This window comes from Citrus sinensis, chromosome 8 (genome assembly GCF_022201045.2).
Source record: "Citrus sinensis cultivar Valencia sweet orange chromosome 8, DVS_A1.0, whole genome shotgun sequence".
Taxonomy (NCBI): domain Eukaryota; kingdom Viridiplantae; phylum Streptophyta; class Magnoliopsida; order Sapindales; family Rutaceae; genus Citrus; species Citrus sinensis.
This window is the reverse complement of record NC_068563.1, coordinates 9,735,752-9,760,441: the sequence shown is the minus strand read 5'-3', so window position 1 is coordinate 9,760,441 and position 24,690 is coordinate 9,735,752. Positions and strand designations below refer to the sequence as shown.

General features: G+C 36.1%; 1 protein-coding gene across 1 annotated transcript; it reads right to left on the bottom strand.

Annotated features, from left to right (window-relative positions):
* Window positions 1–1,624: 1,624 nt before the first annotated feature.
* On the bottom strand, window positions 1,625–24,604 carry LOC102630431 (vacuolar protein sorting-associated protein 53 A). The gene is made up of 24 exons (XM_052431873.1): window positions 24,267–24,604; window positions 23,522–23,616; window positions 22,282–22,338; window positions 21,942–22,092; window positions 21,349–21,419; window positions 20,239–20,363; window positions 18,651–18,811; window positions 18,424–18,565; window positions 17,382–17,445; window positions 15,935–16,120; window positions 15,790–15,831; window positions 15,265–15,369; window positions 15,118–15,177; window positions 7,966–8,043; window positions 6,679–6,786; window positions 6,502–6,567; window positions 5,657–5,734; window positions 5,445–5,578; window positions 5,268–5,361; window positions 4,790–4,867; window positions 3,830–3,892; window positions 2,919–2,987; window positions 2,733–2,828; window positions 1,625–2,133 (listed from the first exon to the last, which is right to left on the bottom strand). Exons 1-24 carry the CDS (start codon window positions 24,313–24,315, stop codon window positions 1,837–1,839), a joined length of 2,469 nt encoding a protein of 822 aa, XP_052287833.1. The 5' UTR covers window positions 24,316–24,604; the 3' UTR covers window positions 1,625–1,836.
* Between the last annotated feature and the right edge of the window lie 86 nt (window positions 24,605–24,690).

Sequence of the window (24,690 nt, the reverse complement as noted above, 5' to 3'; positions counted from 1 at the left end):
AAAAGCAATGTCAAGGTTCCCAAGGAGACACTTTTGTCACTATGCTCGACTAAATGTGGTGGAACGACAATTGTTTCTCAAACTTTTCATAATAATCTTGTTGAAATATGCTTAAGAAATTATGTTTTTCTAGTTCCAAGCTTAATTTGACAAACCTTTAGTAAAATTATTTGTCCATTTACTTAAAAGCTTGCTCAAATATATCCACAAATTAGTAAAAAAAAAAAAATTAGCATAAATTACTTCAATAATTACATTAAAATTTTTGCTTCAAATTTATTAGCCATTCCATGAGACTTGAGAGATGGAGAGAGAGAGAGAGAGAGGGAGAGAGAGAACAGAAAAAGCATGTTAAAACAATACGTTTGTTGTGTTTATAGGGTGTGTTTGGTTGTAGTATTAAGGGAATATTAAATTACTATTTACATTAAGTTAATACTTGTACCATGTTTGGAACAACATCACATGGGTTAAGGGCACTGTAGCTAATGCGGCAACTGCCGCATTAGCTAAACCCGACTGTGAGTCGGGTTTGACTAATGAGGTAGTTGCCGGATTAGCTTACATTTTTTTTTTCTCTTTTCCTTCTTTGGCGGCTTGCGTTTTTTTTTTTCCTTCTTTCTTTTCCATTTGCTTTTTGCTTTAACTTTTGTTTTTCCTTATAATAATAATAAAAAATAAAGATAACTTTTAATATAATATTATATAACATTTTTATTTTTAAATTATAATTTAATATAAATTAATAAATATATAAATTTTAATTCAATAATATTATATTATATTTTTATTTTTATATTAAATTAATAAATTATAATATAATATAATTAATAATAAATATTTAAATATGAACAAATTTGAATAATATTAATTTAAAATTAATAAGAGTATAAATATTAATATAATAAAATTTAAAATTTAAATTAATTACAAAAAAATTAATACAGTATAATGTAGTGCCAAACATTGCATAGTATTACTATAATACAATGCTAATACAATTCAACGTAATATAATACAGTGTGCCAAACGCACCCATAGTTCATAACAATCTTGTTAAAATATGCGTTTTGCCCCTTAAAGTTGGACCAAATTCGGGTTTGATTGCTACAGCAGGCATCAATCATTATATTTTGAATATGTGAACTCAAACAAGAGTCATAACTAGGATTTGACAATGGGATGAGATAGAATGAGATTTATCAATTCCAGTCCAATTTCGTATATGTAAATGAGATGAAAAAACATCTCAGTCTCGTCCCTATATTTTTTTTTAGGATAAAAATATATCTTAATCCCCGTCCCAAAAGAGATAGAATCCTAATTAAAGAAATTTTCATTCTTAATCGGTAATGAGACGGAATGAGACGAAATTTATCAATTCTACTCCCGTCCCGCATATGTAATTGGAATAAAAAAATATCTCACTCCCGTCCCTAAATTTTTTTATGAGATAAAAATATGTCTTAATCCCGTCCCAAATGAGATGGGATCACACAGAATCACATCCCATCGAGAAAAATTGAGCTAAAGAAACATGAATAATATCAATGAGTATACGATATCAATCTGGAACTCTCCAGACTATGACTAGGCCCACGTTCTCACTCAGCCGCCTCAGAACTGAAGATGTTACAAGGGAAATGCATTAACTATTTTTATGTACACAAAATTCTGGATCCAGTTATAGAAAATGTAAGAAGCGATTATAGATCATCAAATTTTGTTTGTTGTTATTGTTTGGGGGGGGGGGGGGGGGGAGGGGGGGTGTGGCGGCCGGGGAAGGAATGAAGGATTTGAATATAAATTTGTTAAAAATGATATATTATGAGAATGTTATGTGTTGAAAAGCTTTCTGAAAGGTCCATCTTTCCGGTCTTTTGCAGCCTCGGTTAAAGCCAGGAACCTCTTGAATCCAGTTGTCGCAGCCCCTCGTCCAAGTGCAGCTGCTCTGGTTAATACATCTTCCCGTGAAGTGATAAACCCAGCGGAAGCAGAATTCGGAATCACTGAAGATGGGGGAGCAGGAGGGGCTGCAGGCACAACCGATGGTGCAATAGTAGGTTGCGTAGTCCCCGGACCATGTTTGTTGAAGTCATCAAGAATAGTCTGCTGATCAGCTTTTTTAAGGCCCTGCACATTCCAAAATCCAATTAACAACTCAACATAGTTTTCCTCTAATATGGGCAGCTATATAATAGAGGAAAATAATAATAATAATACACGCTTGGAGCTGCCAAGAAAGTTAATGTATACTAAAATCTCACAACAAATTCTTACATTAATACCACAGTCCTAAGACGAGTAAGCTCTGATATGAATTCAGAAGAACATAGGATGAATAGAGTGGCATGATACCATGTGGACAAACAGTTTGGACGGTCCAACACCCATACATTTTTCAACGAAATGGCTTCACCCAATCGACTTTAGTAAATGGAAATTATATTGTCTATGATAGTCTCCTAGTCAAATCCAAATACAGAAGGATATTGCAATGAGATTTGCTTTTCTGAAAAAATATATATCTTGCCTCTTCCAGTCGCCTATACTCATGCATCAACACTGGTCTTAGACATAGCCTTCGTAATTAAGACAGCATTTATGTTTAATAACTTTCATTTATTCATATCCTCAGGCCTTGAAACTAGGTTTGAAACCTTATCATCCAATACCAAACTCACAAACTAAGACATGTATTTAAGGAAATCAAAGTGGAAATTGAATTTAACCTTAAGCTCTAGGATACGCTGGAATTCCATAGGGGTTCCCTCGGGTAGCAATGCACGATATGTGTCTGCCACAGAATCAACCGGGGATAGTATGACCTGTTGAATGATGAATAAACAATTTGAATCTAGGAATAAGAAACTGTAACTAGCCAGAAAGCAAAATCTGTCAGTAATGTGATTACACACCTTCAGAAGTGCTTCAGCTTTGCTCATCTCGCGGCTTACAAATTTTGTATAGCTAGCAGCATTTGACGTCTGTATTAGAGAAATAAATGAACAGGTTAAGGAATTTAGATAGGTTTAATGGAATAAGGATCGGTATAAATATGAAAAATCAAGTCTCACCAAAAATACTTCCATGAATTTACAACTGAAATGAAGTGCATATGGCACTGATACAGCCTATCAAGTAACTAAACTTATCTCACTGGGATCATCTATAGCCAGTATGTGATTTCATTTTATCACCTAAATGGGAGAGTACATCTTAAGAGCTTTCATTAATTTCAAGATTACATCTCAAAGACCATGCCAACTATTTCAAGCAATTAACAAATTAACTCGTTGATAGTTCTACTTATTGAAAGGACATAGTTTCCCTCATGGCCACAGCTCATGTCTATCCTCCTAGTCCCTTCTGTTTCAATCTAAAGTAGATAAAAAGTTATATTGAACAGTGTGAGCTGAGTCAAAATGTTTTCTACATTGGTTCACCTTTATACTCTTACTTGCCTAACTAGAAGTGATTCTCAACATCTTCTAGAAATGAAAAGATAAAAATCACTTACATCAACTTTGTAATTGTTTTATTTTTATTATTTTATTTCGATTGTTTTTGGAGCAATTAATCTACTAATTTAGACTGGAAACAAATTCTTGGTCACTAATGACAGTTTAACCAGCACTACAGCTGCAAAGCTGGCAACTAGACTCAAACAAATGTCATGCCATATATAGGAGTAACAGAAAAACAGCAGCCATGAAATATTTGCAGGCAAAAATAATCATGCCAAAGATAAAACAAGCAACAAGAAACTGTACAATTGTGGTCTAGGGTCTTTGAACATTTTGATTTTTATTTAAGCGTAGCTACTCACCTGTCGACCGAGGGACGGTATGTCTAGAAGAATAGTTTTTACGGCTTGCGTGTCTAACAACATCTGAAATAAAATCAAACCATTTAAGCACAAGTAAAAAAATCATTCAAAAAGATTGCTTATAATAAATTAACATATATACAGTAAGGTGAGGAGCAAAGCTTTTACAAGCATCAATCACATGATATGAAATTTTCAATAGCAATCTAATGGTTCAGTGCACTGGCTTTGGAGAAAAAGGAAAGAAATTTCTCCCACAACAGAAGGCTGACCAAGCAGCATAAGTTAGAGACGGGATATTAATATAAATATTTTGCATTTATTTTGGGAACAACATGACAAATACAGACAATTATTACAAGAAAACGAATCACCTTGCAATGTCATAAAATGCATATGTTTGAGGTGTTCAAGATCTAAGTTCACAAATACAATTTTTTATTTGTTCATACAGCATTTTCAAATAATATTAAAAAGGAATTCAAAGAAAGAACTAAGAGAACAATTAATGTAGGCAAGCAGCTCCAAAACAGCATTCAAATAAAAATTATCAATGTGAAATGGTCAAAATTCTTTTAATGTTTATGATGCACAAAGTATAACAGTAATATTTCTACAAATGAAACATTTTTTCCTTTTGGTCCAAAGACCATTCATATAAAATCATTTTTTACAGCATGGGGAATGAATCGAAACAAGGAAAACATCAAGGTGATTATCCAGCCAGTCATTACTGTTCCAAACCTTTAGGCATTAAGTACATATCTTACGATTTAGACTTAACAGAGAATGAAATTCAAATACTTCAAGTCTTGATTACAGATGAGCTTTATTGAAGTTCTAAATGTAGATCAAAATGCCCTTCAAAATTATTGTAATGTCATGCATTAGAGCTGCTTCCCTGCTACTGACATGCTTAATTTGAAATGAACACAAATGAAGTTTGCAAATCATCACTACCTGTTGGGCTCCAGTTTCTGATATGTGCTTGCACTTGAAAATATTGGCATAAAATCGTGGGCCAAGGGATGATGCGAGCTGCACGGAAATAAGGAAAAAGCACAATTGGCTGATGTATTTATAAAAAAAATAAGATCCTCCAAAAGAAAGTATGATGTTGAATTGCGCAAAGTTCCTGATTTTATTTATTTCAAGAGATGAACAAAATGCATCTAGTACCTGAAGAATAACTGAAGCCAAGTGGAGAAATCATTCACAAATAAACGATAACAGTAAAATTATGCAAATTGAGCAAATCATTATGTAGTTAAGTAATTTTAGATTGTTCCAATGGCGTAAGTTTTCAAGAATATATAGCATACAGAAAAGAAACCAAAAATAATGAACCTTAATGCAATAAAATGAATGTGTAAGACCAAAAGACAAATTGTGATTGATGGCAACAGATAGCTCAGGCATATCATCTCTTTATATTCACCTTATCCAAGAAGAACTGAAAGTAGATGGGTGAAAGAAGGCTTCCAAGTACAGGAATGCTACTAGTAAGGATCATATTTATTCCATTGACATACCTACAAAGTCAATATGGTAATATGAGAAATTTTTCTGAAGTTTATGAAATTAGAGTTCCAAGCTTTCAATGAATGTGTCTTACTCTGATTGGTCACCCACACTTTCTAGGCTACCCCATGGAACACGGGTCATTCCAGCCATTTCATTATCGAACTTAGTTTCCAGGCCAAGAACCAAGGTTACCAATGCTTTCGTTATCACTGCTGAAAATTCGTCCTGCACAGTTCCATGGATTATGAAATGTGACAGGGTGAATCATGATATGCTGGATATTTTATGAAATAATCATATTACCTGCACTTCAGACATATCCACTCCATCTGCTAACTGAGAATCAATTATTTTGGACACACTTTCAGCCAGATCTCCAGACTGTAAAAGTAGACACACCCAGTTACTCATCATACACGTATACATACCCCTGCCTTATTCAAACCACCCAGCATGTCACTGAAGTATTTTAAATAAACTGGAACGTTAAAATTTCCACCTCCTTGAAGACAAAAAAGACAAAAGGCAGCTAGAAAGAATGACATACGAACCACTGCAGAGGACATTACTAAACAACTATTGCATATTCATTCAATGGGTATCAACAATTGCAGATGAATGATTATCTCATTCCAATGAAACTGCACATTAATTTCATTAAGAATATTCAACCTACAGAGATGAGATTAGCCATACTTTATGTGAAGCTTTTGTGCCCTTACAAACTTCATTGACAGTTTATCCTTGTTTCTGTGGACAGCTTGTCCCCCCCCCACCAACTCATTTGTAATCCATTTATTATATTAGAAGTTCTTTTGTTCTAAGCCAAAAACATTAATAAAAAAGACAAAAGTAAGTATATTTAGATTGTTTTGTTCTCTCTATCCATCCCTTTTATTCGGTCCTTTCTACCAAGAGAGTAAAGTGATCATCAACTTGAGCTCAGAAAGTGCTAAGAAACACCTTACATATAGATTCAGTGTTTTATACAGTATTTCAAGATATTCCAATAGAATATCATACCCAAACCTTGTTTGTGAAATATATAGCAGCAATAATTTGTCAGGTCACATGAACTAGAGTACAGAAAGGATGAAACTGGAATAAAAAATCACAGGGAAACACGATAAACAGAGCAACAAACTTACCGTTTTGTGGCAGTATTCAGCTGAATTCACAATATAACAGATAACCCTTTCGTCCCTCTCAGATATCTGCATAAAATTGTCACATTGACAACAAATGTCGATCAGTGTTTGGTACAATAACAATGTAACTTTCCATGAAGTTCAAAAGGTTCATGAAATTAAATGTCAATCCCATACCCTTATCTGTCCATCCATACCAGTAGCTGCTGCAACAATCCCTGTACCACCTCTTGGTAGTCTTGCAAAAAGCTTTGTTGCATATGCTTTTAGAATTCTTTGAAATACCTAAAAACTCATCAACAAGAGAAAATGTCAAATTATGCTTTTTCATTGGTATGTTGTTGCAAGTTGGCTTGTTAGTTGCAAAGTTATTAGAACCTTCATTGCACACATGGCATTCTGTATTTCACTGCAATAATAATGCAAGAGTTGTTATCTTTCCTAGGAAATTAAGCTCTCCACTAACGACTTTTATCCCTTTTCTTTTTTCCAGAAACAATATAAGTATGTTAGATGTAGGAAATGTACATAGAGGAGGGACAAGAAGTCTGCAAAGAAAAAAGTCAAAAATCCCCAAGCCCAAGAACTACAAATCCTATAAGATCATAAATTCTAAATAATGATATTACACCATAGCTGCTCCCCAATTAATGACTTTTATCAATGCTATCCAAGCTGAAATTAGTATGGAATACTTACACACACTCACATACACATGTTTTTTAAGAAATACAAAAGCATGAAAATTCTAACAATTTCAAATGTATTATCTCTTTGTAACCATATTGTCACTAAGTTCAATTATTGTTCATCTGACCCATGGCCCTCAATACCCTAAGAAACTGACTGAGCAATGTTTGGTTGTCTGGTGGTATGATAATAAGCCAAATACTGAATTCATTGTGCATGAAAAAAGGAGGCACAAAGCTCAAGATTAGCAAGTCAGTCACTGTGAAAGAAGGTAGTCATACGTGGAATATCCATCGGCATGACATATCTGACTCATGTATGTTAAAGGAAGATTTGATGATCTATAATTATATATCTGACTTTAATACGAAACAGAAGAAAAAAAGGAATATAAAGTACTATTGTTTTAAAAGCCCATAACATGTAAATGTATCCCTATGCATGTCGAGCATCTAGGCATAAGTGAATAGACTAACATAATGCTTCACCAATCCTTCTCTAATATCCTCAATGCTATAGACACGTTGTTAATGTCACTTATATAATGAGTTTTGAGTAAAATTTTCCCAGTCCCAATCATCAACAGAAAGCTTCTTTCGTTAATTAACTCCCGACAAAGCATTGGGCCATTGACCATTTTTGTTTAGCACTAGACTTACGGAATCCTTTTTCTTTTTTAATTTATTTTTATTTATTTTATTTCTTGTTTGACATAAAATGAACTACTGCTGCAAAGAGCATGACAGAGCTATCAAATAAATAAATTTAATGCACCTTGAACAAATTTAATAATGTCTGGCTCTTCGTTAAAGCAGTGCATCGCTTTAAGCTCCTTTTGATTATAAAAAACAACTGCAATGAACAACAAAGGGTAAGTAAATGCAATGAATACTATAATTTCAAAATTGAAATAAAAACTATGAACTTACTCATACAAAATGTATTCATACATAGCGCATCCAAAACAAAGTGGCATGAGAGGATTTTGGCAAAATACTCTTGGAAAACCAAACTTTAAATTGCCTTATCTAATGACTTGATAAGTTAATGTTATTCTGACATTAATTAGTCAATAACAGCTAAGTTTATATACTTAAAAAAGCATTGACGTCCATAAAATAGGAACACTTGAACATGTTGTTAATAAGCCAATCTAGTTACTTAGGCATTTTATTAATCGAGGCTGGTAGAAATCCTTGCCAGACAGATGAACATGTCTGAATTAAACAACCAACTTGCTCCTTTGACATTTTCTTCATTTGCAGCAAGGTTAGAGAGGTGTTCAGTTAAATCCTTCATAAAAATAATACTTGGTGATATAAAAATAGACATATTCATTGGCAACACAAAATGCAATCAGATGACTGCATTTACAAAGAGAAGATTTGAACGTACATCAACCATTAATACAGTGATTGCCTCCTGAAAAGCTGAAAGGTGAAAAATATGAATACTGAATTCTCTACCACAAACTTTAAATTTCTATGCAGTACTGCCAAATCGTTTGATTGTAGATGAAGTGAAGTTCATTCACTGCAGCGTAAAATAAATACTATAGATGACCAATTTAAAGAAATCAAGTAAATTAACTAGTAAACTTTGTCACATACAGTTAAACTTCCCTAAAGTGATACTGTTTTTTCTTTGTTAATAAACAACAAAAAGATGTTGTATTAATAGAAAAGGAGATTACACAAGGTGAACAAGCTCACTGTTAACCCCACAAACAATCTGGAAATTAACAATGTCGTTGAGATCAGGAATGTTTCAAAAGGCATCTAGAATAGGAAAGATATTGCTCAAGGTTATCATATTAGCTGTATATCTCCACTAATTATTTTCTAATTTTATTTTTCTGGCCATTTCTGCTGTAATACTAGTGAGATGTTAAAATATGCTGCCAAAAAGAAAGAATGTGCAAGTCCCAGAAATTAGAAATGCAGCATCCAACAGACAAAAAGTAATTACTTAATGCATCAAACAGGCAGATCAACCAGGCTTTAAAATAAATGAACATATCAATAAAAGGATGCAGGTACACTAAGACCCTGTTTGGTATGACTTCTCTACCGGCAAAAAGTAAAGATTTAATGTCAAAAGCTATTTTCATTATTTTTTTTTCTTTTTGGTTGTTTGGTTCTCATTTGAATAGAACTTTTAGAGATTAAGAAAAATGTTATTTTGCCTCTACTAGAAAAATCTCAAATTTGAGACTTTTGAGAGTAGAGGTTGTAGTCTTACAGAGCTTTATAAACAAGTTAAATTCTCTAAGATATCTTGATTTATTTCACAATCTTATTTCATTCCTTTCTACCACAACTTTCAAAAAACTTGTCTATTAAAACAACTTCACAACTTCTAATAAAATCTCTCTTTGACAACCAAACAACTAATTTTTTTTTAGTAAAAGTCCTAATAGTAAAAACTCTACTTCAACAAGCTCTATTTGAAGAGTGATAGGAATTAGGGCTAAATTAGGGCTGACTTTTATTGATTAAATCAAAAGAAAATAAACAATCAATCTTGACCTACAATTGGAGAGGTAAGTCAATCTCTCCTGAAACTCCTAATGGTTCCTAATACCAGACAAAACTCAACATATACCCTACATGACTCCATAATCTCTTATTTATAACTAAACCCTAATTAATAATAAAGTTACTAAATTGCCCCTGCCCCCAAAATTACTAAACAGCCCCTGCCCCTTTATATTTGCGCCTAACATAAGTTTTCATAGGTCTAGCATTACTCCCTTCCCAAAAAGACACCTTGTCCTCAAGGTGGAATTCGGGAAACTGCTATTGTATCAACTCATATGGCTCCCATGTCGCCTCATAGTCTGGCAAGTCCTTCCATGTAATCAACACTTTTGTATCAGCAGGTTGTCTTGTAACTCCCTGGCGTACTCCCTCCACAGCCGCTGGTTCTAGCACGACCTCCATATCCTCAGTCAGCGTTGGCGGAAGCAAAGGAGAGGGTGTATGTTCTCCAATAGCTCGTCTCAACTGAGACACATGAAATACCGGGTGAATGACCGATGTTGGTGGCAACTTCAACCGATACACCACCTCGCCAATCTTTTCTTCTATCTCATAGGGCCCAAAATGCCGAGGGGAGAGCTTCTCACTCCTCCGTCGCGCAAGAGATTTCTGTCGATATGGCCGTAACTTCAAATAAGCTCGGTCTCCTACCGCAAATTGTACGTCTCTCCTATGACCGTCGGCCTGTTTTTTTCATTATCTGCTGCGCTTTAGATAGATGCCTCTTCAACTCATCAAGTATTCGATCTCGTTCCTCCAAGTATTGATCCACCTGCGATACAGGTGTCGAACCTTGACCATAGTACATCAAATGTGGAGGATCTCGCACATACAAGATCTTAAAAGGAGTGGTCTGTGCAGCGGTGTGATAAGAAGTATTATACCAATACTCTGCCCATGCTAACCTCCTCGTCCATTGCTTAGGCTTGTCCAACACAAAAAATCGTAGATACACATCGGTTGACTATCTCAGTCTGCCCCTCAGTTTGTGGATGGTAAGCTATGCTCCTCTTCAAAATTGTACCCTGCATTTTAAACAACTCCCTCCAAAAGTGGCTCAGAAAAATCTTATCTCGATCCGTTACTATCGACTCCGGAATTCCATGTAAACGTACCACCTCACGCATAAACGCCGCTGCAACCATCACAACAGTATAAGGGTGTCGTAAGGGTATGAAATGAGCATACTTGCTTAGTTGATCGACCACCACCAAGATCACCGTGTATCCATCCGAATGTGGCAGTCCTTTAATAAAATCCATCGTTACCTCCTCTTAAACCTTATTGGGTAGTGATAATGGTTGCAACAACCCTCCTAGCGCCATTGCCATATATTTGTGGCGTTGACACACATCACACCACGCTACCATCTCCTCAATATCCTTCTTCATCCCAACCCAATACAGCTCTGCGGCCAAACGCCGATAAGTTTTTAGAACACCGGAATGTCCCCCAATAGCACTCTCGTGAAACTCCCGTAATAACTTCAGTATTTGGAGTGATGTCCTCGGCAGCACCAGACGCCCTTGATATAACAGTCGCTGTCCATCCATAGAATAACCCGGGTATCCCGGTTCCCCACGTAACATCGCTGTCCGGATCTTTACCAACCCCTCGTTTGCTTCAATTTCTCGTAACAATGCATCCCAATCCATCACCAAAGGCACTGATAAAGCTACCAACTGAGGTTCCTCCTCCCGTCACGATAAGGCATCTGCCGCCTTATTCTCTAACCCCGGCCGATACTGTATCTCAAAATCATAGCCTAGTAACTTCGACAACTAGCGTTGGTGTTCCTCAATCACCATCCGTTACTCCAATAGGAATTTGAGACTGTTGGTCGGTTCGAACGATAAAACGTTGCCCCAAGAGGTATGACCTCCACTTCTGAATAGCTAACACAATTGCCATGAGTTTGCGCTCATAAACTGACTTGAGTCGAGCCCTAGCTGTTAATACTTGGCTGAAGGAAGCGATTGGGCGTTGATTTTGCATAAAGACCGCTCTTAACCCATACCCCGATGCATCTGTCTCTACGATAAATGGTCGGCTAAAATCTGGTAATGCTAGCACCGGAACACTAGTCATGGCCCGCTTTAGTTTCTCAAAAGCTTGCGTCGCTGCTTCCTCCCATTGAAAACTATCCTTCTTCAACTGCTCGGTCAGAGGCCATGCTATGGTGTTATACCTTTTCCCAAACTTCCGATAATATCCGGTGAGCCCCAAAAAACCCCTCAATTCCTTTAGTGTCTTAAGTAGAGGCCATTCCAGCATTGCCGCTATCTTAGACTGATTTGCTGAAACCCCCTCTGCCGACACCACATGCCCTAAGTATTCCACCCTTGTCTGTGCAAACAAGCACCTTTTTCGGTTGGCATACAACTGATGTTTCTGTAACTCCTTTAATACTAACTCTAGATGACCCACATGATCCTCCAAAGTGGACTGTAAACTAAGTTATCGTCGAAGAAAACAAGGACAAACTTCCTCAAATAGGGCTGAAATACCTTATTCATCAATGATTGAAAAGTGGCTGGCGCGTTTGTAAGGCCAAACGAAATAACTAGAAATTCGTAATGTCCCTCGTGAGTCCGAAATGCAATCTTATGCACATCCTCTGGTCGCATCCGTATCTGGTGATATCCCGACTTCAAATCTATCTTTGTAACGACTGACACCCCATCCAACTCATCCAACAACTCATCTATCACTGGAATAGAAAATTTATCAAGTACCATTTCCTTATTCAACGCTCGGTAGTCGATACAAAATCTCCAGCTCCCATTTTTTTTCTTCACTAACAAGATCGGGCTTGAAAATGGACTCACGCTCGGTTGTATTATCCTGGCCTCTATCATTTCCCTAACTAGCCTCTCAATCTCGTTCTTTTGTATCTGAGAGTACCGGTATGGTCGGACACTAATAGGTGAAGCCCCTTCCTTTAACACTATTGCATGCTCATGTTCTCGTCGCGGAGGTAGGCCACTAGGCATCTGGAAAACCCCCTCAAATTGCTCCAATAGCTGCTGAATTGGTTTCGGAATAACTGTTGATGCCTCTGTCCGTCCTCCTACCATGCTATGTAGCTCCACCAAGAATCCCTGCCTCGCGTCTTGAATCGCCTTTATCATGGCTTTTAGGGACACAAAAGTTTTGCTCAAACTCGAATCACCCCGTAGCACGACCACCTGACTATTTACCCGAAACTCCATTGTTAATAGTTTCCAATTCACTTTCATCTTTCCTAGCGTCTGCAACCACTTCATTCCCAAAATGACGTCTGTACTTCCTAAGTCCAACGCAAGAAAATCCTCCACCACTTGAACCCCTGGTAATAGTAAGATCAGCCCTCTACATATTCCCCTACTCTTTTCTACCTTCCCAGTACCCATTACCACCCCAAAACTACCAATGTCCATCAAACAAAGTCCCAACCGATCTACTACTTTATTAGAAATAAAATTGTGGGTTGCACCACTATCGATTAACACCACTACGTCTTGCTCCCCTATTCTCCCTCTTATCTTCATTGTATGGTTTGGTGTAAATCCCACTACTGAGTTAAGCGAAACCTCAGCGACCTCTAAATGAAGACGTTCTTGCTCTTCCACCTCTTCTTCCTCGGCTTCTCCTCCGCCTTCCTCCTCATCACACACAGTCAAAACTTGTAGTAATTTGTCCTTACATCGATGCCCTGGGGAAGATTTCTCATCACATCGAAAACACAACCCCTTTGCCCTCTTGTCCTAAATCTCTGTTTCCATGAGGCGTTTGAAAGTCGCCCCCGATCGTGCGCCACTAGCCCGATCCCTTTGGGAATCTCTCTATATCCCCTTAATTTGTGTTTTCTGACCTCCCGTGGTGTGCTTTAGAACTCTCGTTGGAACCTCAAGGTCTGGGTTTTCTGACCTACCAATGGTGTGCTATTTCGGTATGAAAAACTGACTAAATTGCTCTTATTAATCTGTTTTGTTGTGTTCTTGTCCTCAATCATCTGTGCCAACTCCATTGTCTCCCCTAACCCTCTCGGCCTCAGCAAGCGTAGCGCGGCTTGGATTTTCGGTTTCAGTCCCTTTATAAAATTCCCTTCCAGCGCTGCATCTGAGACTTCCCCTAGACGCCCGGACAGCAACTCAAACTTTTCCTATACTCCATGACCGTTCCCTCCTGGGTCAAGGAAAAAAACTGTTCATGCAAATCCCCTTCTTGAGTGGCTTGAAATCTCTCCAAGCGTCTTTCCCTCCAAACATAACGCCGCTGCCATTAACTTTTCCCTCTCTGAGGGTCCATTGATAGTAAAATAGCGCTCTACCCTATACACCCATCCATAGGCATCCTCGCCTTTGAAAATAGGCATTTTCAGCTTCCTTACCCTAGGATCCGCTCCAAATTGAGTCTGACCAGCCCCAGTTCGTGCCATTGGAGGTCTCCAACCTCCCGAATCTACTCCAGTGTCTGCAAATCCCGAAGATCCAGCCCAAAATTCTCCTTGCCCAGCACCATAGTGGGCTGGAATTCCTTGCCCAGCCGTATTTCGACCATAACCGCACCCTTTCTCACTAGAAATCCCTCCTCTTGGCCTACCGGCCCCAAATCCAGCCTGTCCAGACCCAATTCCTCCCCGCTCGGGCCCAAATCCAGCCTGTTCAGGTTGTGTCTCACCCCCAAACTCCCCCAATTCGCCCTTCCCGGTCACCTCAACTCCTGCGTCGTCGCCCACCTCGGTTTCCGTGCCACCAGATCCTTCTCCTGCCAAACCGCCATAGCCCTTCCATGCTACCGGTGGTGGGTTGAGGTGGAGTTCTGTCAATTTCAGCAACATGGTTTCAAGAGATGAAAATTGTTGTTCAACGGTGTTGAATCGCTCATCAATCATAGCCTTGAGTGATCCAACCTCTGCTTCCAATTTTTCTTCAAGCGCGTCCACCTTCTTCGCTGCCATTGTCTCAAGATTCTTGCTCTGATACCACTTTGATAGGACTTAGGGCTAAATTAAGGCTGATTTTTATTGATTAAATAAAAAAAAAAACAAGCAATCAATCCTGACCTACAATTCGAGAGATCGGTCAATTTCTCCCAAAACTCCTAATGGTTCCTAATACCAGACAAAACTCAACATAGACCCTAAATGACTCCATAATCTCTTCTTTATAACTAAACCCTAATTAATAATAAAGTTACTAAATTGCCCCTGCCCCTAAAATTACTAAACAGCCCATGCCCCTTTATATTTGCGCCTAACATAAGTTTTCATAGGTCTAACAAAGAGCTATACTAAATGGAGCCTAAAAATTAAGAAAACTCTCGGACGCTAGTCCAAATCTACAAGGGTGCAGCACATCACATGCAAAATGATCAGTATCATGATGTATGTACGAATACTTACTTCTGTGCTGCTATGTAGAACATTATTCTGACTTCCCTCTTCGATATCCCATGTTTCCTCCTATCAGAAAGAAGAAAAAAAATTATAGTAAGTATTAGAAAAAGAAACACGTGAAATAACTAATCATGACTTATGTATCCAAACCACCTGAACAAGTTTTTCCAGATTCTCCATTAATGTCCTCTCTTCCAGTTCTACATAAGCTGTCAAGTGAGGTTCAAAACAAGATGAAATGATTCTGCGGAAGTTGAACTGCACAATCAACGATGAAAGATAATTCTCAGGAGCTTTCTCTCTCTTTATTAACTTAAACCTTCATATAAGAACATAAACCACCTCCTTCAAAGATGCCTCAAGCATAATACAGAATACTACCTTAGGAAATAACATATTCAGTGGCACGAACGAAACGGTAAACATCCACATCAAACTTACTATAAAAATGAAACATCAACTCCCTGAGAAGAAATCTTGGTCATTATAGCATTTTAGATTTTCCATCAAATAGGACAAAGTTACTCCAGAATTTTAACTGCAATGATTAAAACAACCTAATAACATGACAAGGAATGAACTCAAAGAAAACTAAGTTGGCAATCCTATTTATATCACTGACACATATATTAAAATCTTTGTAGAAGATGGAACAGTAAACAAAACATGAAGACACACCCCAGCTCCTGGCACTGACAAGTCCTTGTTTCCATCCTTTTCCTGTCAACACAGAATCAACAGGGACAATAATTCATGTTATAATACGTCAAATAGTGCATTGAGCAAACTTTTCTCAACTACCTATGGTGAAGAAAATGCATACTTCAGTTGAGTTTCCCTGATTTGCAGCAAGTTTTCTTTCATACTTCTTTCGAATATCTGAAACATTCTGACGATTGTTCTCTGGTCTACCTATTTCTTCAATGTCAAGCCCAATCTCGCTGCTGCGGCTGTCTCCTCCAAATTTCTCTGCCAATTCATCCTCAAATTCTATGGTTCTTTGTAATGCCTATAAACAGTTCTCAAAACATACAACACAGCATTAACAACATAACTTACCATAAATGGAAGCAGTCAAGAAACATAGTATACTGACTACAATTACTGTACATGGCACTAATCACCTTAAAAGCATCTGCAATTTTTATATTAGATTACTCTGTTCTGAGAAGATACTAAAACCATCTATTTCAGGCACACCATATCAGAAGGCAGAATGTTAAAATTTTCTGTTTCTTATCAAAATAATGATAATAGTAATAAATGATACTTCAAGGTGGAAAGGCCAGTATTACTTTAGTACAAAGTGATTGCACCAAATAATGACACTATTATCGGAGATTTGGAGTTGAAAGAAACTACCTAATCAGAACGATTTGGCTTTAATTGAAGGCATACTATTGATACTGCTTAAAGCTCTCAGATTCAGTTTTACAAAGTAAAAGGATCGAAAGGATACTTTCGTGAATAATTTATTTACTTAAAGGTGCATGACAATTGGAAGAGCAATTTTTATCAGGATAAATAAGTGGTGGAAAAGAACATTTGCACAGGTTCGTTTTAAAATACATTGCCAAAAATTAAAAGATGACTGATACTCATATTGAAGGCTCAGAAGCAATTCCGGAGAAGTCCAAAGCAAAACTAGATTCATTGGATCATTTTCGTAAAGCACAGTGAGTGAAGCTAAAAGAAAGATGACAAGTAAATCCATAGAAAGCCAACTTTGTTGGTCTAAAAGTAGTCTGAACAAGTTTCCACTTAACCTTACGAACCAATTAAGAGCAAAACAAATAATATATTAGCTGGTGTATATGTGCACAAACCTGACAGGGGAACAGTCCAATAGTTTTCAGTACCATGATAATCTTAGGGCCATGGTGTTAGTATTTGAAGTTGACCATTTATGTATAGCTCATTGACAATATACTACCAGGACAGAGGTAAGCTTTCTCACCGTTAAGAGGCTACATAGCACAAAGAGTTATGTAGTCCCTTTCAGAGGATGCTCAAACAGAGAAATAGTTGGAAAGAAATGGGAACTTTATGTTATGTAACGATTAAAACTAAATTCAAAAAATGCAGCAGAATAGTCAAATACAAGAAGCTAAGACAAGTATGAAGGATATAGTTTGGAAAATGCACATTTGAAATGAACTGATCTAAAACGATGCAGTCAAGCGCAAATTTGACTACCACAACGGAGTCATAGAAAAATTAGGAAATTAATAAGGCTATCAATCGGCATTCAGTTACAGAATATAAATTACCAACAATAATGTTCCGACATCTGGTCTTTCTGTCAAATTGTCAAGGATCCCCTCCAGCTGTTTCCTGTAAACAGAAAGCCATTACATCCAAATTTCTTTGCAATACTACAGCACAATAAGATACTCCATCTGAAATCAATGTGATAATTCATAACAGGGAAAGAGAACATCGTTAATGCAATAAGATACTCCATCTGAAATTAATGTGATAATTCATAACAGGAAAAGATAACATCATTAATGCAAAAAGGAACAAAGTTGAGAATGAGTGGTCCATGTATATGAAGGAAAAATCACACCAATCAAATCAAGGCCCTATTTGAGTATTGTGGCTGGGCAGTTGTAACTTAAAAGCTATGGCATGAAAGTTTTTGGTAAACACTTTGTACTGTAGTTTAGAAGCTAAGTTGATTTTCTCACCCTTGTAAAATGAAAAGCCTAGAACATCTGTACTTTTTTTGTCAAAATTATTATTTAAAAGTCATATTTACCACACTTTCAAATTTATTTCATAACCTTTTTTTTTTTTAATTACAGCAGCAGTGGCTTTTAAGTCACAGCACCGTTATACCACACATGATCAAAATTGCCTCCCAATCTTTAAGAATAAAGAACAAAAATATATCCTAAAATTGCTCGGTAACAAAAATATACGCTAGCTTTATCATGTAAAATCTTCATCCATTCTTCAAAGCCATCTCACAAATTCTCCTATTCCTTCAATTCCAAATACTCAAAACATTGCCAAAATGCAACTAAGCCAAAAACCAATACTTTTTCCTCAAACAAAAAAATCTCTAACAAGACCCAAAAAGATAAAAGAAAAAAAACAATTTGGATTTTCCCCTGCTTCCTCCATGATTTTCCAAACAAGGGTTTGCTTCCAAATATAATACAAAATAAAAAACATTTCATGCAGATTAAAGGCTTCTATTGCACAATTAACAAAAACTATAAGATAAAACATATTTAGTGATTCAAAAAGCAGTTTATTTATACTAAGTTTAACCAAGGATTCAGAATTGATGTAAAAGCTTAGTACCTTGTCTTCTTACAGAACTGGATATTGAGCAGATAAGGAACATGCCATGAAGGAGGAAAAATTTTGAATATTTCCTCATTAGTTCTTATACGACGTTTGATCCATGCATATCGTCGTTCAGTTTTATCCAACTTAGCTAACTCTGTACACATGAGATATGAATAACTTCAGGTTCTAGGACAGCAAAGTGGACTCTTAATAATGCAAACTGTGATAGTCTTACAAACCAGCTCCTTCGAAGATCTGTTCATATGAAGTTAGCTCCCTTCTGCAGAAGTTATTTACCAACTCTTCCCGCACAGATGGCTCTAGGGCGTCAACAACTAAGCAAGCATCCGATAATTGCTGCAGCAAATTAGTTTCCTCTGTCTCTTTGCCAGTACCTAAGCTGAGATGAAACAGAGAAAAAAAGAAGTCAGTTTATAAATGAGCATCCATTTCCTGTAAGAAACAAAGAGAATATTATTTGCAAAAAGTACACGTATAGTTTACTAGAAATCCACGATATACAAACATGTACAAGAACAATCATCCTTAAAGAAAACCACAGCTTCACAATTAGACAGAATAAAAAAACAGAAAAATATGCCTAAATTTCTGTCACCAAAGCCCAAAGAGTAGTCAACAAAAGGAAATCTCTCTCTCAATTCAAGCACTTTCTCCATAATCCTTCCTCAAAAATCCTTCTGTTTTATCTATCGCAATACTTCACCATAAATGAGTATAGCATACTATATGCATTGACCAATCATTTCTTAGGAAATCCATTTGAAGAACAATGCATAGTAAATAGAGACCAAGCACCAAAACTCGGCAAATGATAATTGAATGACTTATGATTAGAGATAATGACCCCTCAGTATTGCATTACCTAAACGCATCTACATCAAACAACAATTTCACAATTTCTTGAGCTACCGTTTATCTCTTCTCAATTTTCTCAACATATGGTACAATCACCCTCCTATTTACGGCGTAAAGAGGAACCTAACCTGTATCCAAGACGAATTAAGCCTTAAATTGGAAGACGTAAACAAAGCTTCATCCAAAACAGAACCTCTTATATTTGTCTCCCAAATGAAACAATTAAAGTTCCCCTCACTGGTTCCCAAGTCTAATAGATTTTCCCAACCCATAATAAACCACATTCAAATCTCTCCCTACAAACCACGAAGAACATGAACAAAACAACAATGAAAATTCTTACAAAATCCAGTCCTTTAACTAGGACAATTGTCCCATAAACTCAGTATCGTCACTATCTACATCATTATTAGATTAATTTTTTATAGGAAACAAAGTAGATACGACAGACTTGACCACCTTCACCACTTTATAGTTCCAGGCGACCAGAACACCTTGATTTCCCCAAAGAGAGAAGAAAAAACCAATCCTCACATGTGGATCACCAAGCAATTCATAAGTTCTTGATAAATGATCTCCCTTTTCACCTATTAAGAAATAAAAGATATCCAATCCCAATCTTACCTTAGTAATCTCCCCCCCCCCCTCTTCACATAGTTAATCTTAGACTTTAATAATTAAGCTAATAGTTAAAGATAGACTTTAATAATTAAGCTAACAGATGGCCGACTTTCCTTGTGCCTAAGCCAATATAAGGGCTTATCCACCGTTCCTCAACTAATTTTCTTTGTTATGACATGCCTGATATATCTTGATCTATTCGAGCATTAGAGAAATTCTACAAGATCATAGAAATTCTAAATATAATTTCAGGAATGCCAAGTGGATAAACATCAAAATGAATATTCAAAAATAAACAAATTAAAAGAGAGCATAAGACAGATAACATACCTTGAGAAGTCAGAGAACACATGTGACTTGAGTATTTGTTTTATATTCTTAAACTTCTCCCTGAGTTCTGTGATCTTTGGAATATCCCTGTAGGCTTCAAAATGACTACATAACTGATTTACAGCCTGCAACGCATTAAAATTAGCTTAGGTAAGCATGATTCACTCCCATACAAAGATATTGAGGTAATGCTCATATAAAACACTTTAAAAAAGGTATTTTTCCCTCTTTCTTTCTTTCTTTATTTATTTATTTAATAGGAAACTGAGAGATTTATATTTAGGAGAAAACATGTACAAAAAGTGAACAAGAAGTCCACAATGAAAGAACCTCTCAAAGTTACAAAGAGATCTATAGAAGGCTAATCAGAAAACCAAATTAAGTGTAGGATCTATATGACAGAGAGAAAGTGTGTGAAAGAGAGAAAGAGAGAAGCATCAATACCTAAGCAGAATATAGATAGAGAGAGAGAGAGAGAGAGAGAGAGAGAGAAGCACAATCAAAATAGGACCCTTGTATATATAAAATATTTCATACACATTCTTTAAAAAATCGTCAAGACCTCCACTTATTCAGTCAAAAATCATGAAAACCGTCAAATTTCAAATCCAAGAGAAAAATGGCTTCAAATTTCAAGTCGAAGTTTCATTTCAATTTAACAGAAAGAACAGGATTTAGAATACAAAATACATGAGAAAAATCATTTTGCTGAATCCATGAGAGAAATGAAAGCTTGCTTTTTCCCTAAACTAAAGCGGCAGTTCACATTTCACAAAAATTGAAGTATCAAAAAACTTCATTAAAGTGAATCATGCTTTTCTTATCTATAATGGTGGAATGAGAGACAGAACAAAAAATGGCATCATATGAGCCAGCTGTAAACAACATATTGATCATCATAACTTCACAAATCCCAAAAGTTTCTTTCATATCTTTTTATGGACAGAAAATGCATTCTGCAGGAAAAACTAGAAAAAAAATTTCAGGAGATGAATAAAAAATTTAAGGAACTTTCCAAAAACCAGAAAACGTCCACAGTAATATCTGAAAAGTAAAACATCTCTGAACTACTATGAAGATTATAAATTAAAATCTTGAGAATTAAATCACCTCAAGCTGCGCAGCAGCCTCCTTGTATTGTCTTTTTGAAGCCATTACCTGTAGCTGCTCAACAGCAGATACTGTTATGAAATGAGAAAGGGTGCATCAGTAAGACATTCACTTAGTGCTCAAAACCATTATAAAATAATGAAGTACATTGTAAGCATGTTAAAATGTTACATATTGATCACTGATGAAACACATATAAGTAAATAATTTATGTTGGTATCACAAGCTCCCACACAGTGCTTTTAAATAATATTTATAGGAAGTTTCATAGTTGAAATCATAAGTTCAAAATTAAGAGGTAAGAACTTATACATGGGCATCTTGGACATTAATATCTCAACTGAATAACTTGTAGGTCACAAGTTACATACAAGCAATACCTTTGATATGCATACCCAGAATGATTGATATTTTAGTAATTATTTCACTCTTATAACCATTATAATTCTTAATTGGCAACCACTGACTTTCCATTCAGCATTGGTAATTCAATATAAAAGCCCTGCGTAGGAGCCTGAGTTTGATGACAATAGTGATATGAACATATAGACAAACTCAATATAACGGGGGGAAAAAGTGATAGAATAAATAACCTAACATCGTAAGGCGATGAAGAGCAGTGATAGTAGTTGTTATATGCTTCTTTGCAAAGTCCAACTTCTTAATGTCACGGCATATTTCCTGAACCATTGTTTCACTTTGTTCAGCTTTGTTCTTTATTTCCCGGATCTTATACATGAGTTCCTGTGTTACAACCAAAACACTCAAATTAAAAAAGAAGTCCCAGCTGAAAATTGGAGGCCTTTTCTTCATATCTTGTAAACTCAGGTTAGTAACCAGAGACATTCGCATAGAGGCTATCCTTCAAGAAACCATCTTGTACAAATATATGTAAAATAAAATAGTTTTAAACATTGTAAGAGATAAACTGACCTCCACAGCATGAGTAGCAGCAGCAAGATCTTCCTTTGCTTTGTTTCCTGAATTACTCTGAAGTCACAATGGCTAAGAAATTAAAGAGCGAAAAAAGACATATAAACTATTTGTTTAGCTGTAAGAATTGTGGTGAATATATCAGACAATGTAAGGTAGTCTTGATATTGCTCCAGAAGGTAGAAGACAAAAAATAAAGGGGATCATCTACATTGCATGTGTGTGTCAGTGCATGAACTCAGGCACATGTGAAGGTGAGGGGAGGCTCACAATTGCGAGTAAAATCCCACTTGGAAGAAAGTTTCAACAGATGACTCATAAATTCCAACACACATGAAGAGAAAATGGAGATGATTTAATCTTAACTAATATTCGGCCTGCTCTACCCAAAGAAAATTTATAAACGATATGGAAAAGATAAAAAGAACTCACAACCACACAGACTATCGTCCCCCCCCCAAAAAAAAAAATCCCATTCCAGAGAAGAAAAATAATTCAAGTAACAAAAAGAAGAAAACCCAAAAGATGGACTTCAGGGATAGCAAATCCCAACTCTACCTCAAATCAAAGAATATCAGCTGCTCTTTCAATGCCAAACATAGTTTGCGTGCATCTAGTCCTCTAAGTTTAGAAACATATTGCAAGGAACTTAATGAAAAATTATCTATTCTTGCAACTTGCTGTTAAAATTGCAAGTTCTCACTGTAAGTTAAATCTTAATTCCAAACCGACAGAAGTGTTTTTAGAGATACTTTGAGGTCTATAGTCACAAATTCCCTATGAGTAGGCTTTATGCTTTCCCTGTATTCCAATCCAGACAATAGAAAGATAATCCTTAAACATAATATGTAGTCTATAAGATTTAGAAATTGCCATATCATCCATTACAAAGTGATGGTGTGAGATGTCACCATACTGCTGATTAGTTAGTAGCCTTACAAAATCCTGAGTTAATTATCACCCTTATGAAAACCATTGTAACGTAGATAGATTGGTAGGTAGCCTGAAATGTCACAAAAGCTCTAATCATAACCAGTGGCATTGTGGAAACTGTTGACAGAAACACATGCACATAAAGAGAGAAAACCTTTCGACTCCATAGCATCCAACCATACATTAAATCAGAACCTAAAATATTAAAATATGTAAAAAATCCTACCAGACAACACAATCCACTCCAACTATGCTGCATGATTGACGTTGTATAACAGAAGAAGAGCGGCAAGAGAAAAAGTTTTACCTGTTGGCGAACAGCAGCTAAAATTCCCGCATCCACTCGACGAATTTCACTATGTATTTTTTGCATAAGTGGCCCAACACCAGATAAAGATGCCTCTACATATTACCACAACCAAAAGCAAATTAATTTACGCAATAGTAAAAATGATAATTGTGAACTTCCAAGCATGCAAATTAGGTTAATGACAATATAAACTATTTCGACCTACTAAGATGTGATCATGATCGTCATAATCTTATAGTTGCATGATTATAATTTATCTAACCATATCATATTGTCTTCATTTTCTACAATTCTCAACATGTTAAATTCAGAATATCCCAAAAGGCTACTTCTTCCATTGCAGTTTTATATGTATACAGGCCCAATTTTAACTAGCAAGCCATAATTGTAAAAAGAAAAAAGCTATTCCCTGTTTTCGTATTACTAGCAAGAATGAGTATATATCAGAAAAACAATTACTATGACCCGATAACAACCAGGTGAAATCCGGTTGCAAGGGTTGCAGTACCAAGGCATTTTAGGCAAGAGATGAGATCAAAAAGACTAACCATCCTAAAAGAAATTGCTACGATTAACCAAGAAAGGCAGCACAATCAGCTTTTTTTTTTTCTTCTTTATGATTATTCTTACAACAGTTTCAGTTTGCAGAGACTTTTATTATCAACGATATCAGGCCCAAAATAGCCCCATTAAACCCTAAATTTAAAGACAGCAAAATTCAATAAACCGAAGTTGAACAGACCTGTGGGAAACATCTGGTTGATATAATCCAATGCACCTGACTTGTCCATTGTTCCAAAATCAACAATTTTCTATTCACTTCACAGCAATAATCATAAATTTTTTTAATAAGATCAGCCGGTCATACGTGGATCAATCCGTAAGATTGTAACAGCAACCCACCACTAATATTAAATGCAATTACAAGAAAAGAAAAGAAAAGAAAAGAAAATTATAAAATTGAATCCAACACAAGAAAATTATTAAAATATATCTATATTGGAGCGGGGTTTACTGCTATGAGATCTGCGATTTAAAATAATGATGCTTTTAAAAGCAAACTAAATGACGAGTGGAATTACATACAACATAAGATCTGAGAGCTAATTTTGTTACCTTCAAATTTGGAACTTGAGTTCGAGATTCAGACGACTAGGATGGCAAAT

Excerpts from the sequence above, each read along its gene's own strand:
- LOC102630431 (XM_052431873.1), bottom strand. The coding sequence starts at position 24,315 with ATGGACAAGTCAGGTGCATTGGATTATATCAACCAGATGTTTCCCACA. Across the intron at positions 17,446-18,423 it reads CAGTTCTGTAAGAAGACAAG|GAAACAGCTGGAGGGGATCC; the intron begins GTACTAAGCTTT and ends TTCTGTTTACAG. Across the intron at positions 4,868-5,267 it reads TTCAGTTCTTCTTGGATAAG|CTCGCATCATCCCTTGGCCC; the intron begins GTGAATATAAAG and ends ATTTCCGTGCAG.